The sequence below is a fragment of the Anabrus simplex genome, chromosome 7 (assembly GCF_040414725.1).
Source record: "Anabrus simplex isolate iqAnaSimp1 chromosome 7, ASM4041472v1, whole genome shotgun sequence".
NCBI classification, from domain to species: domain Eukaryota; kingdom Metazoa; phylum Arthropoda; class Insecta; order Orthoptera; family Tettigoniidae; genus Anabrus; species Anabrus simplex.
Genome location: NC_090271.1, coordinates 256,213,865 through 256,238,000, shown reverse-complemented (window position 1 = coordinate 256,238,000; position 24,136 = coordinate 256,213,865). Strand labels below are relative to the sequence as shown.

Here is a 24,136-nt window from a genome sequence, read left to right as displayed (position 1 = left end):
CCATAAGGCCTATCTGTTTCGGTGCAACGTAAAACCACTAGCAAAAAAAAAAGTCAGTGGTAATCAGGGAGAAGTCGGATAAGTTTAATTTGGTCGTGGAAAGTCACGGATACCATGAAGTACTTCATCGGAAATGTCACTCCAAAGAGAGAATCTTATAGAAGGGAATATGCCCATGTGATGATGAACAGCGATTATATATAATAGAATTCTCGTTCCATTAAACTTGACAGACATTGTATTATTCAACATGCCCTGTATTCAAGTGGGCGATGGGGGAAGCTTTGTTACACAGGACCTCAGAAATTCTATTTCTCATCTTTAAATTGAATTTTATATTTTGAAATGCGGACGCTTCTAAACATGAAATTTGATCATCCTTAGTTTTTGATGGAGCAATCCATCATTATTATACAAACATCTTCATTATAGATTGTTATAGCTTTGTGTTCCATCTGCAAGCCTCTGTAAATGAACTAAGCACCACCACAATCCTTGCAACTAGCATCTAGCTCTGTGGCCTTGTTTAGTTCCACACGTCTCATCATTAAATCATTCATAAAGTACCTGCACTGCACAGGCGACATCGTGACGGTTCATTAGAGATTATCTACACTGGCAGCTAAGAAAATGACCTCTTGTGCTGCTCTCGGATGAATTCTGACCCACCTTATATCGTTTAGTCTGGAGAAGTTCTGGGGAGAGATCTCATTCAGCAACTGTACAGTCTACTGTTGCTTTTTGAAGTGAATCTGTTATGATGTAGGCAGGCATAAATCTTGATGCAAAAATTGATCCGATAATTCATAATGGATCCTTAACTGCTCGACGGTACATTATCAAGATCTTAGTGTCACGTGTGATTCCTCACATGAAGCATCTTGGAGCAAATGCAGTATTCATGCTAGAGCACATGATGCCAACATCATTCAGAGATTCCTGCAAGATCACCGTGAGCAATGAATGGAGTCACCATCCAGGAGTCCCAACCTGAATCTAATCGAACAAGTCTGCGACTAACTGGGACAATGCATCAGAGCAAGAACGCCACCGCCCAAAATAGTACAAGCCCTTGACGACACTCTTTTGAAAGAATGAGGTCATCTGTCTCAACTGAATGTGCAGCGCCTTTTCAGAAGCATGAGAAGGCTTTGTGAAGCTGTTATTCATGCAAGGAGTGGCACTATTCCTCATTAAAATGCTTAATTATCACGTAGCCACTTATGGCAATAATGGGATAAGAAAGGGCTAGGAGTGGGAAAGAAGCGGCCGTGGCCTTATTTAAGGTACAGCCCCAGCATTTGGCTGGTGTGAACTGACAGTTACCGTACTGACAGTGTCCAAATAACACTTTTCATTTTAATTCTTAATTGTTGCAAAGTCATTGCGTGTCTGTTTTCATATCATTATGTATGCATTTCATAAAAAATTGACCAGATTTTCTTTTCGAGCAGTGTTCTGATTGTTACATAGTTTGAGGTGGCTGTCCCCCTTAAGGGGTATCAGTTTGAGAGTGTGATGTGGCTAGCAGAGGGCCCCTAGCTGAGTCTACTGAGCGAGTTGTTGGTGCAGTTAGGGACACATAGCTTGCATTTGGGAGATGGTAGGTTTGAATCCCACCATCGGCAGCCCTGAAGATGGTTTTCTGTGGTTTTCCATTTTCACACCAGACAAATGTCGGGGCTGTACCTTAATTAAGGCCATGATCGCTATCTTCCCAATCCCATCCCTTGCCCATCCTTGTGTCACTCGAAACCTTCAATGTGTTAGTGCGGCGTTTAATCACCAACAAAAAAGTGAGCCTGGCATTGCTTCCACTTATAACTGTCAGATTCCTTACTTTCATCTTTTCTCTCTGTCCTCCCATGATCCCTCTTTTTCTCATCCAATCCTGTCAGAATTATAACACTTATTGGTGATATTTGTTTTAAAGTCAAAATAGCATAGTGCTGAATTAAAAAGATCCATAATATGTACTATATTTGTCTAAAATGAAAATATACAGACATTTACAAATGTACAATACACAAAATTAACTGTACAGCCCTATATTTTACGTATTTAGGTAAGCATTGACATAAACAAAGGAAAATTCTCTTATACAAGAGAAGAGACAGAGAATGGAAGATTATGACAGTAAGAAGGATATAATAAGGAGATATCTAGGTTCCTATTGAGAGATAAGGTATTATAGTCAGACCTTTGGGTCAGAGAAAGGTGGGATTGGGGAATATGGAAGATGGTCTCCATTCTGGTATTAACCCTCCTAGTGCTGATGGTTTCACTCTTAAGTGCTGAGCATTCTAAAGGCAGCGTGCAGATACATTTAAAATAATTATAATAAATACAAATTTGTAACTACATATGGCATATTATATATAAATTTGTTCAGGAAGAATTAGAGAATAAGATAATAGTAGGATGTTTTACTTACAAGTATCCAGTAAAACTATAATGGATGATTAGTCATTTTTTTTTTAATTAAAAAATATTCCCTTTTTTTGAGGTTGGTAACAAGCACTCATCATAGGTTGTTCTGCCACCTGCAGGTCCAATCATGGCTATGACCTCCGAATCTCTCAATCTTGTGCCCTCTTCTTCACTTCTGCATAATCTTCCATTCTTTTTCTAATGCTGTCTAATAACTGATATCGTCTCCTTCCTCTTCCTCGTTTTCCTTTTATCATCCCTTCAATTGTTACTCATAGTAAAGTGTTGTATCTTAGATTATGCCCTATCCAGTTTTTCTTCCTATTTTACTACATTATCTGAAATTAAATTCCAAGATATACAAAATGTGTCAAATTTCATTACAAGCATAATGATATATAATAATAGAAACTTCAATGAATAATAAAAAAGTTACAGGTAAAAAGATTCGGAGAGAGTCTGTTGTGGTAGTTCATTAGGTCTGTATGTACCTGGTAGGGTTTGTACGTTTGGATTGTCTGCATCACTACTTGACGCATCACTATAGTCATGGGTATCTAAATTAGGGTCATATTTCTTTCCCACTTCCAGAAGAAAAATCATCTAATTATAAATAATCAGGAAAATCTTCTACATTACCAATGTCGTCTTCACTTTCATCACTCTCAAGCTCCTCCAATGCTTCTCTAATTGCACTTGAACCAATTAGTTCACTCATGTTTATATTATAATAACCACTAAACTAGAATAAACCAATTAAAATAAAGTATATCAGGCACACAATTATCACAAATTGATTAGCAAGCTATAATCTTCAAACGCTCAAAGCAACTGGACAGTTTGAGTAGACGTAAACAAAGACCAGTTCACAGCTGACAAAATCGCTGCTTACTGCTTTCCTTCCCCAACCAAAGACCAACTTGCATGGCCTACAGATAGAGAATTTCATTTCGCAGTGAGAATATTCGTAAAATTGATTGTTATACTGATTTTATGAGTTGTTTATACCGATTTTACGAGTTGTTATACCGATTTTACGAATCGTCTCACTGCGAGATGATAGTACTTTAGCCGGGACCCGAATCGTCTCATAGCGAGATGATAGCACTTTAGCCGGGACCCGAATCGTCTCACTGCGAGATGATAGCACTTTAGCCGGGACCCGAATCGTCTCACTGCGAGATGATAGCACTTTAGCCGGGACCCGAATCGTCTCACTGCGAGATGATAGCACTTTAGCCGGGACCCGAATCGTCTCATAGCGAGATGATAGCACTTTAGCCGGGACCCGAATCGTCTCACTGCGAGATGATAGCACTTTAGCCGGGACCCGAATCGTCTCATAGCGAGATGATAGCACTTGGAGGGTTAAGGGATGGGACGTGGAGGGGGAAGAAGGAAACTAATTCAGGTGACCTTACACTATTAGCTGCTTTGTATAGTAGCTTGAGGTCCGCTACTTTCCCCTGAGAAGAAAGCGTTTTGAGGTTTAATTTCCTTAGCACTTGGTTAATGTTGAAGTAGTGACAGGCAGGGGCCCTGGTTCTGTTGATTGCACATAAAAATGAAAAAATGTACACACAGTCAAGGTGGCTAAGATTTGAACAAGAAGAAATGGACCAGACTGGAAAGGCATATTCAACAACTGGTAATACACAGAAAACATTGAATGCTCTGGGGGCATTTATATCTGTTGGTGTTAGAAAACCTATGGAGTAAACCAAGGAATGACATAACACATGAGGTGACCCTGTTTATGTGGGAAAGAAACAATAATTTACCATCAGAATGCACTCCCAAGTCTTTTCGATTATCAACAATTGAAATTGGTTGGTTCAGCAGGTGATATTTGTGAAATTTGGGGCATTTATGAAGCATGAACGAATCTGGAACATTTGGAGACCGTGTAGTGCACCAATGTGACAGTGAATCAAATGTATCTTTGCAGGTAGATTTTATCTGCGAGAGAATCGATCTACTTCAAGATTGTACAATCATCGACAACGAGAAGAATTTTATGTAAAGTGGGGGAAACAATATCAATAATATCATCAGTAAACAGTGCAAAAGGTGACCTAGGGCACCCTGCAAGACACCAGAGAGAGTGGTGGTAGGAGAAAAATTGCATCTGTCAAGGGCCATGCGCTGTAATACGTTGTATTTCACTCAGAAAGCTTTGAATGAGTGCTAGGATCTCCCGTGCACGTTGAAACATTCAGAGAGTTTATGGGAGAGAAGCACATGGTATACGGTATCAAAAGCCTTCGCAGTATCGATATAGCATACATAAAGTTGAGAACCCACGTGTATGGCAGACGTGGCATGATAGAGGAGGATATCCAAGTTAGTTACTCAAGAACTTCCAGGGATTAAACCATACTGCTGCGAGATATGTATGGAATGGTAAACGAAAGCAAACACTGGCGAATATTCTTTTCACAAAGCAGGTAATATAGGCTAGAGCTTAGGTGATAGTTTGTGATATCCAACCTCTTTCCATTTTTAAATATTGGTGTGATATTTGCAATACTCTACATACATACATACATACATACATACATACATACAATCATAGACTTACAAGAATTTGGCTTTGCTGGGAACAGATCACACAACCTTGAATACAGGAGACAAGTGCCTGACTATGGTAGGGTGCTGGCAATGTTTTCTTGCTATTGCTAGCGGTTTAATGGCATACTAACACATTCAGGTTTTCAGTAACAAAAAGATGTAAAAGGGCTAAGATTGGGAAAGAAGCAGACATGGCTTTGGTACAACCAGGTATTTGCCTAGGGGCTGCCTAACCAAGGCGGTAAAGTCGTACTTGGTTCACCCAGAAGGACATGGGTTTTATTCCCCCATCAGGAAGTCGAAAAATTTAAAAAACAAGATTTCCGCTTCTGGAGCAGAACATTGCCTTGAGGTTCACTCAGCCTACCAGGTTGAATTCCTGAAAGCAAAGGCTTCTGGACATGAGGCTAACAACTCTTATCTCGCTTAGCACTGAGGTTATGGAAGGTTAAAGCTCTCCGAGTGCCTTCATGGCCTGTACAGAGATAGCTTGGAATTTGCCTGGTTTGAACATTGGGGAACCACTTAAAACCTTCTTCGGGGTTGCCATCATTGGAATTTGAAACCTGCAGCTCCCAAATGATAGCTTACTACTACATCACCTGTACTGCATAGCCAACTCATGATTTTCTTACTGCTGTCCTTAGGGTTCGTCTTACTGAGATATGATCTCAACAGGAATTCCGTACCCTTCAAGTGCATGGAATGGTGCATTAAATACACTATTCAAGAAATTGTATCACATGATTGATTAGGGTTGAGGAGTTATACATCCAAAATGAGGCAAAGCATCGAAACATTGAAAAATCTTAGAAGTAGCCAATTAGGACACATCTTTTTCTTGAGCTATTTAACAAATGTATTATCCTGCACTCTGTTTATAGTAAATACACCATAAGTTTTAACTTGTGTATATTGAGTGAGAAATCGGTGCATGTAGTCTCCTACTCACTAAAATGTTGAAGAAAATACAGTGAAGAATAGCACAGTATGGCTGGGGGTATTGTAGCTGACAGTAATTGAGGTAGTCTGGGCCAGAATCTGCTTATTGCAGTTTTAGGTTATGTTGAGTTATGGATAGCAGAGTGCACTCACTGTAATAAATGCAGTAATTGCCCATATCAAAATAAACCATATTCTTCATTCAAGTAACCAGTGAAATACGGGCTCCATTGCAAAACTTGCTTAATACATAGAAACCCCATGGTGTTACAGCCCTGAAGGCCTACCAAGCTACCGCTGCTCAGACCGAAGGCCTGCAGATTACGAGGTGACGTGGTCAGCACGGCGAATCCTCTCGGCTGTTATTCTTGGCTTTCTAGACCGGGGCCGCCATCTCACCATCAGATAGCTCCTTAATTGTAATCACGTAGGTTGAGCGGACCTCAAACCAGCCCTCAGATACAGGTAAAAATCCCTGACCTGGCCAGGAAGCGAACCCAGGGCCTCCGGGTAAGGGGCAGGCACACTACCCCTACACCGTGGGGCCGGCTAATGCATAGAGGTAGAATTAAAAGTCTGAATCAAAATGTACAGGTGAACAATCTAAAATGGTTGCATATCTGGAGACATGAAATATAAGAAAGTCCACTTCAGCTGTGTTCGGCGTTTTACAGTCAGCTGGTTGCATTTTGCAACACAGCCCGTAGTTCTCACTCGTGGCATTCGCTCTCACTCTACTCTATTCCCTCTCTCCTCTATTGCCTCATAACATGCCTTGCATATACTGTGAAATTATAAGCACATGGCACACTCCCATGTAGTGCACTGGGTCAGCTGTTAGTTACAAGATTCATGCCTACCATAACAGCTTAGGTTCGAATCCTGGCATGAGTGATAATCTCCCACTGATTGAATTCATGTGATGACATCAGGCTATGAACACACAAAGTTTGGCTGAGCTAACCTCAGTGCTAAATACTTTACTCCATTCTGACATGGGACATTATACACGTGCGTTAAGAGAGCAAGTGCTGGCTCTTGTCCAACACAACAAGAATTTAATCATTTATGAGGCAACACTTTAGTGTGGCATTTCACCTGGGGCTGCTCAAAGATAGATACAGCAGTGGTGGTTGTCAGGAGACATTGTACGTGTACCGGGTACTGTTTTAAATCTGGTTTCTACTAGGGAAGCAGACAACAGATTAGTTGAGACTTCACAGGAGAACCCATGCAGGCGACCAATTTTCCTGGATGCCCATACATGGTCCATAGACGATTACGAGAAGCTGGACTCCATTGCAGAAAAGTTGTCAGCAAAAAGTATCTCTCCGATGAACAGATGGTCGATTGGGCGATTGAGTTAAATTGCAATTGAGATCGTGGGATCTTCTCTGACAAGACTTCTTTCAGTTCAGCGGAGGTCGGGACAGCTCATTTTTACAGTCCTCAGGGAGCCCAATGGATAAAATATATATACACTACTTGACAAAAAGAAATTAAGCACCCAGAAGGAGTGGTCCAATATTATCCCATTTCAGTATACATGCATACCATTGATGCATGAGTAAATGATTAGATTTACAAGGATCTGTAATGTGTAGAACGCCTACCAGAGTGTATTCTTGATGGCACCGTCCTGTTACCAGTCAACTGCTGTGGGTCAGACAGTTAAGCAAGATGTGCAGAGAGGACTACATACAGTACGAAGCACCTGTGATTCCTCGCAGACGTGTTAGACAGCCTATCCACCAATTGACAGTATATGACAGAGGCCACATTGTGGGATTGCATGAGGCCGGTTGGTCGTGCCGTGCAATTGCCAGGCATGTGGACCATTCAGGTGTCATAGTGGTCCGATGTTGGACTCAATGGGTACATGAGGGCACCCAATCATATTGTGCACGTTCGGGTCGACCAAGGTAGGACCATCGTATGGTGCGCCAAGCATTGTGGGTTCCCATAACTTCAGCACCCATCATCCATGAACATGTACTGGAGACTGTACAACATCTTGTGAGTTCCCTCCTGCACAGTGTCTCAACAACTTGTATCTGCCGGATTGGGTTCCTACCGCCCCATGCGTTGGTTGCCGTTGACACCAGAACACCAACACTTGCGTTTGTAGTGGTGCATTGCCCAGGAGGTATGGACAGAGGATGACTGGCGTCGCATCATGTTCAGTGATGAGTCCCGCTTTTCTATAACCTCTGATGACAATCGTGTTAGGGTTTGGCAGCGTTGAGGGCAGAGGGTAGATCTACCCATATTGTGGGAAGAGACACAAGCATAATCCCTGACATCATGGTGTGGGGAGCCATAGGATATGCGTTCAGGTCACCTGTAATAGTGCTTCAGCAGACTTTGGCGGCACAGCGATACGTCACAGACATTCTGCATCCGCACGTTCCACCCCTTATGGCACAGCACCCTGGAACAGTATTCCAACAAGATAATGCACGTCCACACACAATACATGTGTCTATGGACTGCCTAGAGCCTGTTGGAGTCCTCCTATGGCCAGCAAGATCCCCGGACCTCTCCATCATTGAACATGGGTGGGATGACATTTGAAGGGGACTCCGTCCCAATTCCAACTTGCGGGATCTGGAAGGACAACTGCAACAAATGTGGGATGAACTTGCCTCAGGAGAGGATCCAAAGGCTGTTTGACATTATTCTGAACCGCATAAGGGCATGCATTACGGCCGGGGGTGGGAGGTGCGACACCCTACTGACCTAGTGCTAATATTCCATCTATAACTGCCAACAGCCTTGTCTCTTTCATCCCATATTGTACAATTCAATAAAGGCACATGGTCTTTCGATGTATGTAGTTTTATTCACTTTCAACCACTCCTTCTGGGTGCTTAACTTTTTTGTCAGGCAGTGTGTATATAGCAAAGTGTTGACGCAGTGGCTGCATATCTGTGTTGTGTTGGTAACGCTATCCAGATGAGGTAATTATTCGGTTCGTGCAAGACAACGCCTCACTTCACAAGAGCGGTCATGTTCAGGGCTGGTTTTCTGAGCAGGACTCCATTGAACTGCTCGATTGCATCCCTGAAGCTCCAGACCTGAACCTCATTAAACATGTATGGGCAAGGTGGAAACACTGGCCTCACCCTTCCCTGTGTTCACATGACTGTTCTTGGAGTATTATGTTGGATGCATGGGAGAAGAACATCCTCAATGAGGAATACTTTAGGAGGGTTGAGTCAGTGCCATCATCGACTCCAACAACTTATTCAAGCCAGTGGATACTGAACGAGCTATTAAGTCATGTCCAAAACAGTCCTTTTCAGGACTAACAAAATTAAAAGCACAATGCCAGATTTCACAGTGAATAGAAGTATACATTATTTGGTTAATGCAACACTCTAAAAGTTTTTAAAAAAAGTTATGTATAGAGCAGGACTCGAACCCTAGCTCTCACTTTGACAGGCGGGTACGCTTCCTCGGAACTAAGTGGCACTTGCATGAACATGCCTAATATTGTAAGACTGTTCCCCGCTGTGCATGGTACAGAACATATTTACACCTCTGTAACTGTCTTTCAAGCAAAGACTGTTAGTATGGTACAATTACGCAATACAGTAACGGAGTATGGTAAGAAACCAATACCAGTTGGTTGATAACCATGGACCTTTCCCCTACACTAACGTTGACTTGATGTGAAGTGTTTCACATCGAGCTTCACTTGCCAGGCATGTCCCTCACTTCACATATTTATTTAACCGTTATGGCAGTTTCTCGTCCATTTCATTGTATTCTTTAAATGTTATTCTGATATGTGGGCAGTCTTATTTTGTCAGGTACGTGTCTTTTAACAATTAGTGAAATGCGTCACTTTTTGTTGTAGCTATTATCACCTCACCCAAGGACGATGATACCTAATGTAGACTTCAAAATGTTTCATACGTCAATTTTTTATTGTTAAACTGTATCTAATGGAAAACCTATAGGCCTACAAGTGCAGAGTAGGAAGTTTAAGAAATGGATGAAATCATAAAACCTCAGTAGAACACTGAAGTGGTGATGATTGGAACAGTTGGAGAGATGACTGGAGGACAGTTATAAAAAGTTCATTGTTTTTGCATTTTGCGATATCCAAAATCAAATGAATATTCTGCATACAAGAATGGGGATCAGTTCTTTTCAGGATGAAGTAAATCTGACCCAGAACATTAAAAATAAAAAAAGGAAAGGCATATAAGCTATAGCTGTAACATTTAAGGGAATTGCTGTTTCAGAAGCAAAGTTGTTGAAGTTGTTCTTAAGCAAACACTATGGGAATTCCTGAGGAGAAGATAGTGATTTGAAGTATTACCGTGAAGTTGTAGAGTAGTGATGTCTTCAGAGGATGAACTTCTTGATGCTGCTGCTTGTGAACCTCATAATCAACAATCTGAGGCTAGCACTCTGTTTTTGTAAGATGACAGTGGTGCTCCATACACAGCCAATGCAGTGGTGGTGGTGATATGGACCCTGCGGGACGGGGGACCCATTGCTTGTGAGGGCCCCATGACTGTTATTTCAGTAGCTGAAGAGTGAGTTTACATATTGATAAAGTTATAGCAAACAATACAGTATTATTTGTATTACAGAAGGTTATTCCGAACTTTGACCGCCGTAGTGCAGAGCTTCTTTCCTCAATAGGAGTACGGTAGTTATTTCTGAAAGAATGTAGGTTTCCCAACCTGTTCCAATAATAACCATCCCTTGCTGTCACTCACAACAATCAATAAGGCTCTTGAAGTAATGTTCCAGTTGTGAGAACCCAGTAGTCAGCAAAGATGCAGTAACAAAGATATCCTCCTTATCTATTGTAAACTCTAAATACTGAAGTTTCGTGCCTGTTTATAACTCTCAGCAGTCAGCATAGCTAAGTAGGCTTATGGTGGACAATTGAGTTGTAAATTGTTTGGTCCTAGGAACAAGATTATTATTGTGACGGTCAGCGTCTTTTGGTTACTATAATTGGAATATGCATTTCTTGTGTGTGTATGTGCGTGCGTGCGTGCGTTTGTACCATGTAAGTGTATTATTTTAATTCCTTTGGATTTGAAAACTAAATTGTGTAACTTATTATTAGTATTATCATCGTTGCTGTTCATTGTAATAATATACAACCTTGTACTAGGAAATAAATTTGCAATGTTGCTTATCAGGAAACGAGGGGCCCATTTTCAATTATTGTGAGGTGGGCCCCGAGCTTCTTAGCGCCACTACTCAGCCATTATGTATAATAATGGCAAAAATGTAATTTATTTATTTATTTATTTATTTATTTATTTATTTATTTATTTATTTATTTATTTATTCATTCATTTATTTATTTATTTATTTATACTTTTCCCAACTGGAGATTGTCCCTGGGGACAAAGTATACAAATACAAGGTAATTTTTTTTTTAAGTAAATGTGAGTTGATTACATAATGGTTAATTATTATATTTGACAATTTGTATCATTAAAAATTTTGGGGGATATGGTTCTTCAGGATTTTGATTATTTCAAGGCTGTCCCTGCAACATATTAATGCCTGATCAAGGTTAAGTGATTTGCAGAACTTGACGAAAAAGAGAAGAGAGAAAGCCACCATCTACCCCACGCTGTACAGGAAACCTACACATACAGACTGCTGTCTCAGTAAGGACTCCAACCATCACCCCAAATAGAAATGGACCGAGCTCGATAGCTGCAGTCGCTTAAGTGCAGCCAGTATCCAGTATTCAGGAGATAGTAGGTTCGAACCCCACTGTCGGCAGCCCTGAAGATGGTTTTCCGTGGTTTCCCATTTTCACACCAAGCAAATGCTGGAGCTGTACCTTAAGGCCACGGCCGCTTCCTTCCAACTCCTAGCTCTTCCCCTGTCCCATCGTCGCCATAAGACCTATTCGTGTCGGTGCGACGTAAAGCAAAAAAAAAAATAGAAATGGGCAATGTTGAGGTTGCTGTTTGAGTCAGCCAAGAGACTGTCAACCAGATCTGTACCAGAGCGAAGTGTAGCATCTCTTCTTGACTTTACAAGCTCATTGATAAAGCAAACCTGAGATCAAGAGGGCTGTTGAGAATCTCCTCCATGATCAGAATGATCTGAGGAGAAACAGAAGAGCCACACGAATAAAAGATATTTCTTTGTGACAATCCAGTGATTTCGGACAGAATTGGTAAGGTTAAAGCTCACAACATCTAGACCGCCTTTGTAACTACAAAGAAAATATCCCAGCATTTAAGCTTAGCTAAGGACCCTGCGGATCCTCTCTTCAGCACAGGTGTGTACGATATTTCCTGTTCATATAGGAAGGTTTTTAATGGTACCACCAAACACAGCATTAACACAGGCTGAAGGAACATCCAACGTGAAAAGTCTGCAGTGGCAAAACACTCTCTCTTTCCTAGATCATGAGGTAAAATTTGAGAAAACCACGGTTCTGACTACCACCCAAAAATAGCATCTAATTTCTATGATAAGCTGTGGAGATAATAAAACATGATGACTGTTGTCGCCAGCTAGCCTTCAGATATTTTAAAAGTATGGGCGCACACCAGCCTTTGTAATTTCGTCTTGACGAGGGCTACCACAGTGTAGCTGAAATGTCCGCACTTTCAAAATGTCTACTCAGTCTGATATCCAAAAATCAATCTAAGCTTGTAGAATGAATTGTTTTCTATGACCCATTAGTACAAGGATATGTAATTCTCCTGGGCCAATGACGTAGATGTTAGGCCCCTTTAAACAACAAGCATCATCAGCATCATCGTATGTAATTCTCACTTTTCTTGGAATTTCCAGTTGTGTTTATTTTTCTTGTTCCTGTTAGGTATGACTTAAATCTGAAATCAATCCCTTATATATTTGGCATCTTATAAAATAATAAATTCAGATACCAAGCATTTACATTTTTCAAACAAAATTTCAGTAAAGATCTAAATACATAGGGCTTGTTTGTTTGTTTGTTTGTTTGTTTGTTTGTTTGTTTGTTTGTTTGTTTGTTCGAAAGTGAGCAGTAACATTAAGTAATAAATAATGTAGAAAACCAATATGACATTTGCTGGCCCAGCAGTCCTTAATGGTGACAGTCAAGATTTTTCAACCAATCAGCTGACTTCAGGAGTAATTCAAAGTCTTGCTTGTTGCCACGGTAACACCTGAAAGAACATTTAAAGGTAATGTGGTGAATAGTCTGCTTATTGTTTCCACAGTGATAGGTAGCTGATGTTTACAGCCCCACCAAACTGCCAAGGCAGGTCACATTTGATTTAAGTTGCCCCATAGTGGGTGAGGTAGATCAAATTCTGGAGATGTATCCTTTTGCCATTTGGCCGGATGCCAAGTTTGGAAGCCTTGTGGGAGAGGCTGCCTCTCTCGTAGCCCTCGGCCTGCTAGGTTTTCTTTTGAGGTTTCTTCCCCGTAGCCTTTGAGGTTCTCTCCTCTCTACAAGGCAGCAGTTGGGCTAACTTATTTTATGGCAGTGAAGGCTCGCTATTTCACACTGTAGTGTTTGGAGCATACATGGCTTTTAATGGAGCTCCCACACCTCTGGGCTCCTCCATGATTTTCCGACGATGTCATCTTTATCTAAAACTGCCTATTCAGGTTTCCTCTTATTTGCAGCTTACCCCCATATCTGATGGCTATATCCAAGACATTGTGGATATATATATATATATATTTTTTTGTAACTTGATCTGTGTGAAGATATTTTCTTGACGTGGTAGTCTTCAGGATATATGTTGTTTGAAACAAGACATAATGTCATTTCATGAATGTCTTTCTCTTCTTCAGAAGTAAATTATGTGTATTAAGGTATCCCGACCTTTTTTTTTTCCGCCCACAGATGAACCCTGAAGGCTATCTATTTTCTTATTCTGAACCATGAGAACATGAGCCAAAACATGTTCTCAATTTATGCCTAATGCTTTTATTATCTTTTTTCAGGTATTGTTGCTGCCATGTGTGTGTTCATGCTGTTGACTAAACATCTTGTCATCGTGTATATGTATTTGATGTCTGTGGGCATTGTGTTTGTATCATACTGGACGAATGTGAGCACCATGAAAACTGTGATAGCAGCCTTGACAGCAAATGGAACATCGAGTGGAGTTACTGCAAGTATATTGGAAGACGTTTTATCCTTAAACCTAACTAGACTTCTGGATCCCCAGGGATGTGGCTTTGTCGTCATCGAAAATTATGTCATTCAGTGTTTACTAGCACTTGTGTTTACTTTCATCCATCTTGGCCCTCGATATTCTGTGGTGCAAAAACTCTTGCCCCTCAGTTTTATGGCACCATCCATCCTTGCTATATTGCCGCTGCCCATTTCTGTTCTACATCATGCTCCTGTGTTTGCTGCATTACTACCTTTAGCTCTTGTTAAATTTGTCCTGTGGTATAGTGCGTTAACTGTGATACAAACTGTGTACAGCGGGTATCAACATGCCCGGAACTTTGTTAGTAACTTTGGACTTTCGGCTCTTGTTGAAACAGAATGGCTTCGGCTCAATGTTCCAACTGTATTGCGAACGTTCTGGATTCTTAGGGTATCAGAACATGCTAGTACACTTATAATAGATCACTTTGCTTCGGGTAACCAAGGTTTTCGAAGTTTAGTTGCTATGGGAACCTTGTTAGATATGACTAAAAATCTCTTGGTGAGTGGCTGTGAAACTCTTACAGCAGTTTTGGGTATGACGAGTATTGTGTCATATATTTGTCATTATATTGGTTGTTTCTTTCAGTGGGTTTTACTAACTGAAGATGATGATGATAAAAGTATTGGTACAGTATCAGCTATATTGTTCTACATCTTGGCTCTTCAGACGGGGTTGACTGGCTTGGATCCAGAGAAGCGTTTTATTCGCCTTTGTCGGAATTTTTGCCTTTTATTTACAGCTCTTCTACATTTCATTCATAATATTGTAAATCCACTTCTTATGTCCCTGAGTGCCTCTCATAATCCGTCTCTTCACCGTCACGTACGAGCCTTATCAGTTTGTGCATTCTTAATTCTTTTCCCAGTTTCCTTACTCACCTATCTCTGGTCTCAGCACGCAATGAGTACTTGGCTGTTGGCTGTATCTGCATTCAGTATTGAGGTTATAGTCAAAGTTGTTGTTTCTCTCATGATTTATTCCTTGTTCTTAATTGATGCTTACCGAAGTACTTTCTGGGAGAAATTGGATGATTATGTGTATTACATTCGAGCATTTGGTAATACTGTTGAATTTTGTTTTGGTATTTTCCTCTTCTTCAATGGAGCATGGATTCTGATTTTTGAATCTGGAGGTGCAATAAGAGCCATTATGATGTGCATTCATGCATATTTTAACATTTGGTGTGAAGCTCGTGCAGGCTGGAGCGTGTTCATGAAAAGGCGTACTGCTGTCAATAAGATCAACTCCCTCCCTGAAGCAAATCCTGATCAGTTACACAGACTAGACGATGTATGTGCAATCTGTTATCAAGAGATGAAAAGTGCTAAGATAACACGTTGTAACCACTTTTTCCATGGTGTGTGCTTGAGGAAGTGGTTGTACGTCCAAGATCGTTGCCCCCTTTGCCATGACATACTGTACAAAGTGGACACTGAGCCACCCAAAGAAGGTGAGAATCATGGCCAAGAAGATAACCCTGGAGAGCAGTTACAAAATGAAGCCGGTGCCCCTCCGCCACCTCCACCTTCCCCTTCACCAGTGGTGACCCCAGAAGAACATGAGGAGCTTGACGTTTTACAAGCGAATCTTCAAAACCGGCTAAGCAGAGACTAACAGTTAATATTATACCTGGATTTTTCATAACGTATAAATGATAACACCAGTTCCCTTGTTGATTGTGTGAGGAAGACAGCAGATGAGACAGTGCAATTATTCATATATAACTTACTGGAATAGGAACCTAACTGTCTGTATCTTCCAGCTACATCAAGGAAGTTACATGTTCTTTTTTTTTACAATTCATGGGTATCTCAGATTATGTTGAGATATAGTTTCCCAGAATTTTATTCGATGTTGGGAAGTCCTGAGTATGAAAGACTACAGGAACCTGTAACCACAAATATTTTTCCTAAAATAGTCTAAAAATATTTCTCTGTAAATTGAACTTGTTATATATTCTTTCAACACACTGGAACTTTAAAATCTAAAATTGTTGACGTAGAGAAATGGCGTTATTTTTAAATTTCTTTTTTTAATTCTGTGATTAGTTTTCTTAATGTCGAGAACATCATGTGCTGATGCCAAATATTAGTGAGAGCCACATGTAGTCAACATTTTGTTTAGTTTGCCTTTTGTTGGGTGAGAGTTCAAAATGGTGCTTCCTGTTTTTATGTGTGAAGCTATATTTGATTGTATGTTTTGAATGTAAAGAGTATGTATGCTGCACATTGTATGTATTTCTGTATATATATTCTGTATATTGTGAATGAATCCTTTTTGTTTTTAATATCATCTTGTTAATTTGATATGTTCTCCTTTCTCATGACCTGTGTAATTGCGAAGTTCTGTCAAAGTACACAAGTTATATCAATGTGCACATAAAGTAGTACATTTGACTATGAATACCAGTACTTAATATTTATTACTGCACTAAATTACAGATGTTGCTGAAAAGATTGCAACCAAAGTTTATTTTTCAAAAAATCTGAAGAGTTAAAATTTTTTCCTTTGTTTTATATACACAAAGTATTGTGATAATATTAATTTATATATTTTCCTTTTTTATTTTAATGTTTAAATATATGCTGTTGAGCTTGTGATTTAAAAGTACCAAGTAATGCAATAAATTACACTACTTACTTTTTTAGTCCAAGTACTGTTAAAAGTTCAGAAGAAAATAAAGAAATATATTTTTTTATTTTGCATGTCTTTTTGACACAGATCTTAAGAATTAGGATACTACTTATAAGTATCCCTGCTAATTTCAGTGCTGTTTTCCTGATTGATATTTATGTAGCTAAGCTGTAGATTTATTGCTTTTCATATTTATATCAACTTGCTTCTCAAGTGAACACATCAAAGACTTTGAATGATAGTGATCACAAATTACTTCAGCCTTCGTTTGAAGGTAAAAGACCTTTGAAGTTTTTCAGATACTGAATTTTTAAATTCAAACTTTTAACAAATTAAAGGGTAAAAATATCTGAAGTGTGCTGAATGATTTCCTGAACTCTTCTCTTGTTATACGTTTAATTTACTTATTAACCCTTGACTGGCCACGTCTGTTCTTTCAAATGTTACAAATTGCATAGTGGATTCCCTTTGCTATTCATTTTCTTTTATTTATTTCTGAAATGATAGTTATTACACCTATCAATAAAGAATGTTCTTTTATTATATTCCAGATTCCCTTATTTTTAAATTTCTTTGATACTTTGGTTCAAGAAAATATTGAAAACATTGTTACGAATTATGTGTGTCTCAGATATCAAAACAATTTTTTTATCATTGTGTTAAATATTTACATTACATTAGAATGTTTTAATCAATACTTATTACTTACCTTGTGCTCATGTTGTTCCTCGTAACTCTGTAATTCTTGAACTTATTACTTTCTCTTCTTGCTTCCCTTTCCAAAGTGTTACAAATACAACTGCTGCAAACAACTGAGGAATGGAATGACCTTTGAACTCAAAAACCTAATATTTTATGCATCAAATTAATGTTGGTTATAAATGATGATATGACTTCGTTTTTATTTTCAAAGGCTTGTGCTTGTTCTTCATGTTCTTCCAGTTTCTTGTCATTACCCTGTATCTAAATTCAGCTGTATCAGTGCAGATGTTATTCCTCTCTGCATCCACTACCTTGTTCCAGGCCAGGTCCCGTTACCTTCTTCCTCAATCACCCTTATCCAGGGAGCTCCTGCTCACACCTCCCTGGAGACTTAAGAGATTTACATCACTTCTGGGGTACTGGTTAGGTCTTTGTTCTGATCCACTTTGATGCTTCATATTGGTTGTTATTATTATAATGGGCTCATCACACTCAAAGACATTTTATACCTCAATCCCAGGTTGCAATGAGACTGCCCCTAATCTGGAGAACAAGACACTGCCTGCTGTGTTTCAGTGGTTTTATGCTGTTCTAAACCAAATCCCTCCATAACAATCTGGGTCTTCCTCTCTTTCCTTTCATTTGTCATTCCATACTTTTTTTCACATTATTTCCTCATTTATCCATTTAATATATTGAAAGCGTATTAATCTATTTTTTTCATATTGCTTTTCTACCTTTATTTCTGTATACCTTCATTTCTTGCTCTCTCCTTATCTTCTGTAACTTCTCATAAATTTTATTATTGCTGCTGGGTCTTAAAAATGCCCTTCTGGTCTTTTTTTGTAGGTTCCAGCTGCATTTAGCAGTATAAACCATACTAATACGGTCTAGCACTTTGCTTGTCATAGATCGATCTTGGCCACTCGAGTCCATCTTGAACACTTCCTTTGTCAAATGTAGTCCAAGTAGTCCAAATTGAGGTGTAATTGATCAGTTTCTTCTTCAGCAGTGCCTCACATAATGCATGTTACTCAACAGCTCAATGGATTTATATTTCTCAAGGACATGACACCCTGACGAATTGGCCAGTCTCATGCACTTGGTTTGGCCATAAATACTGTTTCAGTTTACCACCAAGTTTCATCGTTTTTCTTGCTACACCATTTGGTAGCATATATGAGGAGGACCCCTTGTGCAAACGGTGTGCATTATCTCCAAAGTAATTCTTGTGCATCCAGTGTCTCATCATCATGGAATGGGGCAATTGTGAGAATCATATTGTGGTAATGCACTGTATTAGGTAGAAAGACAGCCTTCAGATATCTTCGATATCCTGAAGAAGCTTGGCATCAGCAGAATGTTCGTCCATTGAACAATCAATCATTTCATTTCAGTGAGACCAAGGTCTGACCGCCGCTGTTCAGGCCATTCGAAGTCTGCTAGGAGACCGCAGCTTGTCGATGCCATGATACAAAAAAATCACCAAAAACGTGTGAAAACAAAAGGTAATGGCAAAAGAGATGAACGGTTTGAGACACACTGTGTCAAAGGGGCTAAGAAGTGACCTTTGTCTTCAAGTACTTTGTTGCAGCTCTGGGACACTTCCTAACAATTCAGTTGAAGAAGTAGAGGCTAGTCTAATGCTGAGCCCTATTGAAGCAGTTCACACAAAATGCTCATTGGCAAAATATCCTTACTGATGAAAAGGTTTTCACAATTGAAGAGCATTTTAAGCATTCTAATGATGAAGACTGTACCCCAGATCCCAGATACAGTCACAACTCGTCAGGTGGCTCCAAAAATCCACAGAGCCCATCATCCAGTGTCACTGATGGTTTCTTATGTTCCCACCCATTTTCCCAAATCCACAATCTCGAATAGACGTTTTCCTGAAGCTACCTTTACCCGAATGCTATTTACCAGAATCAAATTTTCAAAAGCCGTAGTCCAAAATTACATTTTCTATTCAATTTTCGTAATATATGGGACAGATTCATTAAAAGTAGGCCTACATATTGCGAGTTTTCAATCAAGACATGAAGTGACAATGTGCACGTTGTCACGAGATGACTAACTTTAGGCGACATTAAATTTTCATTTTGTTGTGCCAGTTGGAGATGTGCTTCGATGTTTTGAATAACTCCATGATGAAGTTTTGGATGAGGTCCTTCCTATTTGATGTCACATATATCAGTGGCACACTAGCTCGTGGCAGAGTGCAAGGTGCTGCACCTCTGCGATGTGATAAAATATTGTGGAACAAGTTCAGTTCCACATTGAATAATAATGAACACCGAACAAATAATCTGTAGAAAGGCTTCCACAATTGTCTGCAAATGGTGTTCAGAAAACACCATCCAGGTTTCTGTAATGCTAACTGAACTGTCCGGCTCCATGGCTAAAAGGTTAGCGTGCTGGCCTTTGGTCACAGGTGTCCTGGGTTCGATTCCCGGAATTTTAACCATCATTGGTTAATTTCGCTGGCACAGGGGCTGGGTGTATGTGTCGTCTTCATCATTTCATCCTCGTCACTACATGCAGGTTACCTACGGGCGTCAACTCAAAAGACCTGCACCTGGCAAGCCGAATATGCCCTTGGGCATTTCCGGCACTAAAAGCCATACGCCATTTCATTTGAACTGCAAAAGGAAGAGAGCAACACTCGGACTATGACTGCGGAATTTGCATTGTGGATGCATGCAGGCACAACCGAAGAGATAGTGACTACAACTGCAGAAACGAATACAAGTTATCGTGCGGGATTTTCTGACCTATGCGGACAAAAACACCTTGAATATCTGAGGACAGGTTCGGGGCGCTGGCCTAACTTTAGGCTAAAATTTATTTCAGCTGATGATGCTTACGACAGTTAAGCGAAACATGTCCCAACTTACAGCACCAGTTGTAATGTTTATATCCTAAATATAAGGAAAGATAAGTATTGGAACCTCTCCTGCGAACCATGTGACCTTGCTGCGGTGGGGAGGCATGCGTGTCCCAATGAAGCAGATAGCCGAGCCGCAGGTGCAACCATATCGGATGGGTATCTGTTGAGAGACTAGACTAAGGAATGGCTCATCGAATGGGGGGTAGCAGCCTTTCAGAAGTTGCAAGGGTGGCAGTCTGGATGATTGACTGATATGGCCTTGTAATAATGCTCAACATGGCTTAGCTGTGCTGATACTGCTACGCGGCTGAAAGCAGCTGTAACTAACTCCCGAGGACATGCAGCTCTCTCTGTATGAATGATGTACTGATGATGGCTTCCTCCCGGGTAAAATATTCTGGAGGTAAAGTAGTCCCCCATTCGGATCTCCGGGTGGTGTCTACACGAGAGGGGGCGATCATCAGGAAAATGGATACTGACATTCTGCGAGTCAGAGAGTGGAATGTTAGAAGTTTGAATCATTGTGGTAGATTAGAGAATCTGAAAAGGGAGATGGATAGACTAAAGTTAGATGCAGTTGGTATAAGTGAAGTACGTTGGAAGGAAGAACAGGATTTTTGTTCAGGCGACCACCGAATTATCAACACAGGAGTTGGTTTAATAATGAGTAAGAAAATAGGGCAGCGGATAAGCTACTACGACCAGCATAGTGAAAGATATTATTGTCATCAAGATAGACACAAAACCAATGCCCACCACAATAGTGCAGGACTATATGCCTACTACCTCAGCGGACGATGAGGAAATTGAAAGAACATATGAAGAGATAAAAGATTTAATACAATATGTAAAAGGTGACGAGAATCTAATTGTGATGGGAGACTGGAATGCAGTGGTAGGCCAAGGAAGAGAAGGCAATACATTAGGAGAATTCGGATTGGGACAAAGGAACAAAAGAGGAAGTCGGCTGGTTGAATTCTGCATTGATCGTAATTTAGTCCTTGCCAATACTTGGTTCAAACACCACAAACGACGGCTTTATACGTGGACAAGACCTGGAGACACTGGAAGGTATTAAATAGACTTCATTATGATTAGGCAGAGATTCAGAAACCAGGTGTTGGATTGCAAAACTTTCCCAGGAGCAGACGTGGACTCTGACCACAACTTGTTGGTCATGAAATGCCATCTGAAACTGAAGAAACTGAAGAAAGGAAAGAATGCAAAAAGATGGGATCTAGACAAGTTGAAAGAAAAGAGTGTAAGGATTGTTTCAAGGAACATGTTGCACAAGGACTAAATGAAAACGCTGAAGGAAACACAATAGAGGAAGAATGGATAGTCATGAAAAATGAAGTCAGTAGGCTGCTGAAGAAATGTTAGGAAGGAAGAAAAGATCAACTAAGAATCAGTGGATAACTCAGGAGATACTAGACCTGATTGATGAACGACGAAAATACAAGAATGCTAGAAAGGAAGAGGGCAGAGAAGAATACAAGTGATTAAAGAATGAAGTAAATAGAAAGTGCAAGGTAGCTAAGGAAGACTAGCTGAAGGAGAAGTGTACCACTATTAGCTAACAAATTTATGTAAATCATCCAAGAAGATTTTGTATTGATTAGGTGGTCTAATAAATAACTTAATGTTATTATTTCAATCAAGTGCAAGGATGTCGAAGGTTGTATTGTCCTAGGAAAGGTAGGTGCTGCATACAGGAAAATCAAGGAAATGTTTGGAGAAAAGAAATCTAGGTGTATGAATATTAAGAGCTCAGATGGAAAGCCACTTCTAGGGAAAGAAGGCAAAGCAGAAAGATGGCAGGAACATATCCAACAGTTGTATCAAGTTAAAGATGTAGATAATTTCGTTCTGGAACAAGAAGAGGCTGTTGATGCTGATGAAATGAGAGACCCAACTTTGAGGTCAGAGTTTGACAGAGCTGTGGGCGACCTAAATAGGAACAAGGCACCTGGAATTGATGACATTCCCTCTGAATTACTGACTGCAGCACAGCAAGGTTATTCCATTTAGTGTGCAGAATGTTGTTATACCTATTCCCAAGAAAGCCGGTGCTGACAGGTGTGAAAACTACCACACCATTAGTTTAGTATCTCATGCCTGCAAAATTTTTACACATATTATTTAAAGAAGATCAATTTGGCTTCAGAAGAAATGTAGGAACATGTGAAGCAATCCTGACTTTATGTCTGATCTTGGGGAATCGAATCAAGAAGGACAAGCCCACATACATGGCATTTGTAGATCTAGAAAAGGCATTCGATAATGTTGACTGGACCAAGCTATTTAAGATTCTGAAGGTGATTGGGATCAGGTACCGAGAACGAAGAATTATCTACAATCTGTATAAAAATCAGTCTGCACTGATAAGAATCAAGGGCTTTGAAAAAGAATCAGCAATCCAGAAGGCAAGGCTGCAGTTTGTCCCCCTCCTTTTTTGATGTTTACATAGAACAGGCAGTAAAGGAAATCAAAGAGGAATTTGGAAAGGGAATCACAATCCAAGGAGAGGAAATCAAAACCTTGAGATTTGCCGATGATATTGTTATTTTATCTGAGACTGCAGAAGATCTCGAATTTGCTGAATGGTATGGTCGAAGTCTTGGGTAAGGAGTACAAGATGAAAATAAGTCCAAAACAAAAGTGTAATTGAGTGCAGTCGAACGAAGGCGGGTGATGCAGGAAATATGAAATTAGGAAATGAAGTCTTAAAGGAAGTAGATGAATATTGTTACTTGGGCAGTAAAATAACTAATGATGGCAGAAGTAAGGATGACATAAAATGCAGATTAGCACAAGCAAGGAAGAGCTTTCTTAAGAAAAGAAATTTGCTCACTTCAAACATTGAGATAGGAATTAGAAACATGTTTGTGAAGACTTTCATCTGGAGTGTGGCACTGTATGGAAGTGAAGCATGGACGATAACTCAGAAAGAAAGAGAATAGAAGCTTTTGAAATGTGGTGTTACAGAAGAATGCTGAAGGTGAGATGGATAGATCAAATCACGAATGAAGAGATAAATCGAATTGGTGAGAGGAGAACTCGATTTTGGCTAAATTTGATGAGAAGAAGAGTAAGAATGATAGGACACATCTTAAGACACCCAGGACTTGTTCAGTTGTTTTTTTTTTTTTTTTTTATATATATATATATATATATATACACAAGTTGCTGTATGTCTCTTTCACTCTCTCTCTCTCTCTCCAGTGTAATTTTTTTTTTTTTTTTTGAATGAGGGTGGGCTTTATGCTTTGTTCTAAATTTCAAATGTGTATTCTCTTTTGATATATTTATTTATATCAGAAGCAAACACTGCACAATAATTATATTTTTAAACAATTATAAAAATACAGTATATTTACAATGGTGCTTAGTTTAACTACCAACAAAAACTAAATAAACATAGAACAATAAGTAGCGCCTGCCCAGAATTCGGCCAAATCATAGGCATTAGGTGTTGCAGGCATCCAATTCTTCCATTGTACAGCTTAAAAGACACTGCTGCAGTTCATAAAATGAGCCATTGTTTGATCTTCACCACATACACAAAGCCTGGACAAACTAGGGAAACTTCACTTTATCATACTCTTTCTGGATCTAACAATAACATGTGCTCCTCAAGATCTGAAGAGAGATGTTGAAAAGAAAACTTCTAACATACAAGGTGAGTGTTTCTTGTCCTCAGTATTCTTAACCTTGCTGTCTGAGGTGATTAATTTAGACTTCAACTGTTGATGAGCAGGTTGATACTCATATAATGGGCACACACCTGAAACAATTACTGCTT

The 24,136-nt window shown here is 39.7% G+C and overlaps 1 protein-coding gene across 1 annotated transcript in view; it reads left to right on the top strand.

Annotated features, from left to right (window-relative positions):
- The window catches only part of Trc8 (TRC8 ring finger protein), a 37,395-nt gene extending 19,965 nt beyond the window's left edge, over nucleotides 1–17,430 (top strand). The window contains exon 2 of the mRNA XM_067151665.2: nucleotides 13,888–17,430. Within this exon, the coding sequence (XP_067007766.1) occupies nucleotides 13,888–15,719 (1,832 nt within the window). The 3' untranslated portion in view covers nucleotides 15,720–17,430. The remainder of the gene's footprint in view (nucleotides 1–13,887) is intronic.
- Nucleotides 17,431–24,136: the final 6,706 nt, after the last annotated feature.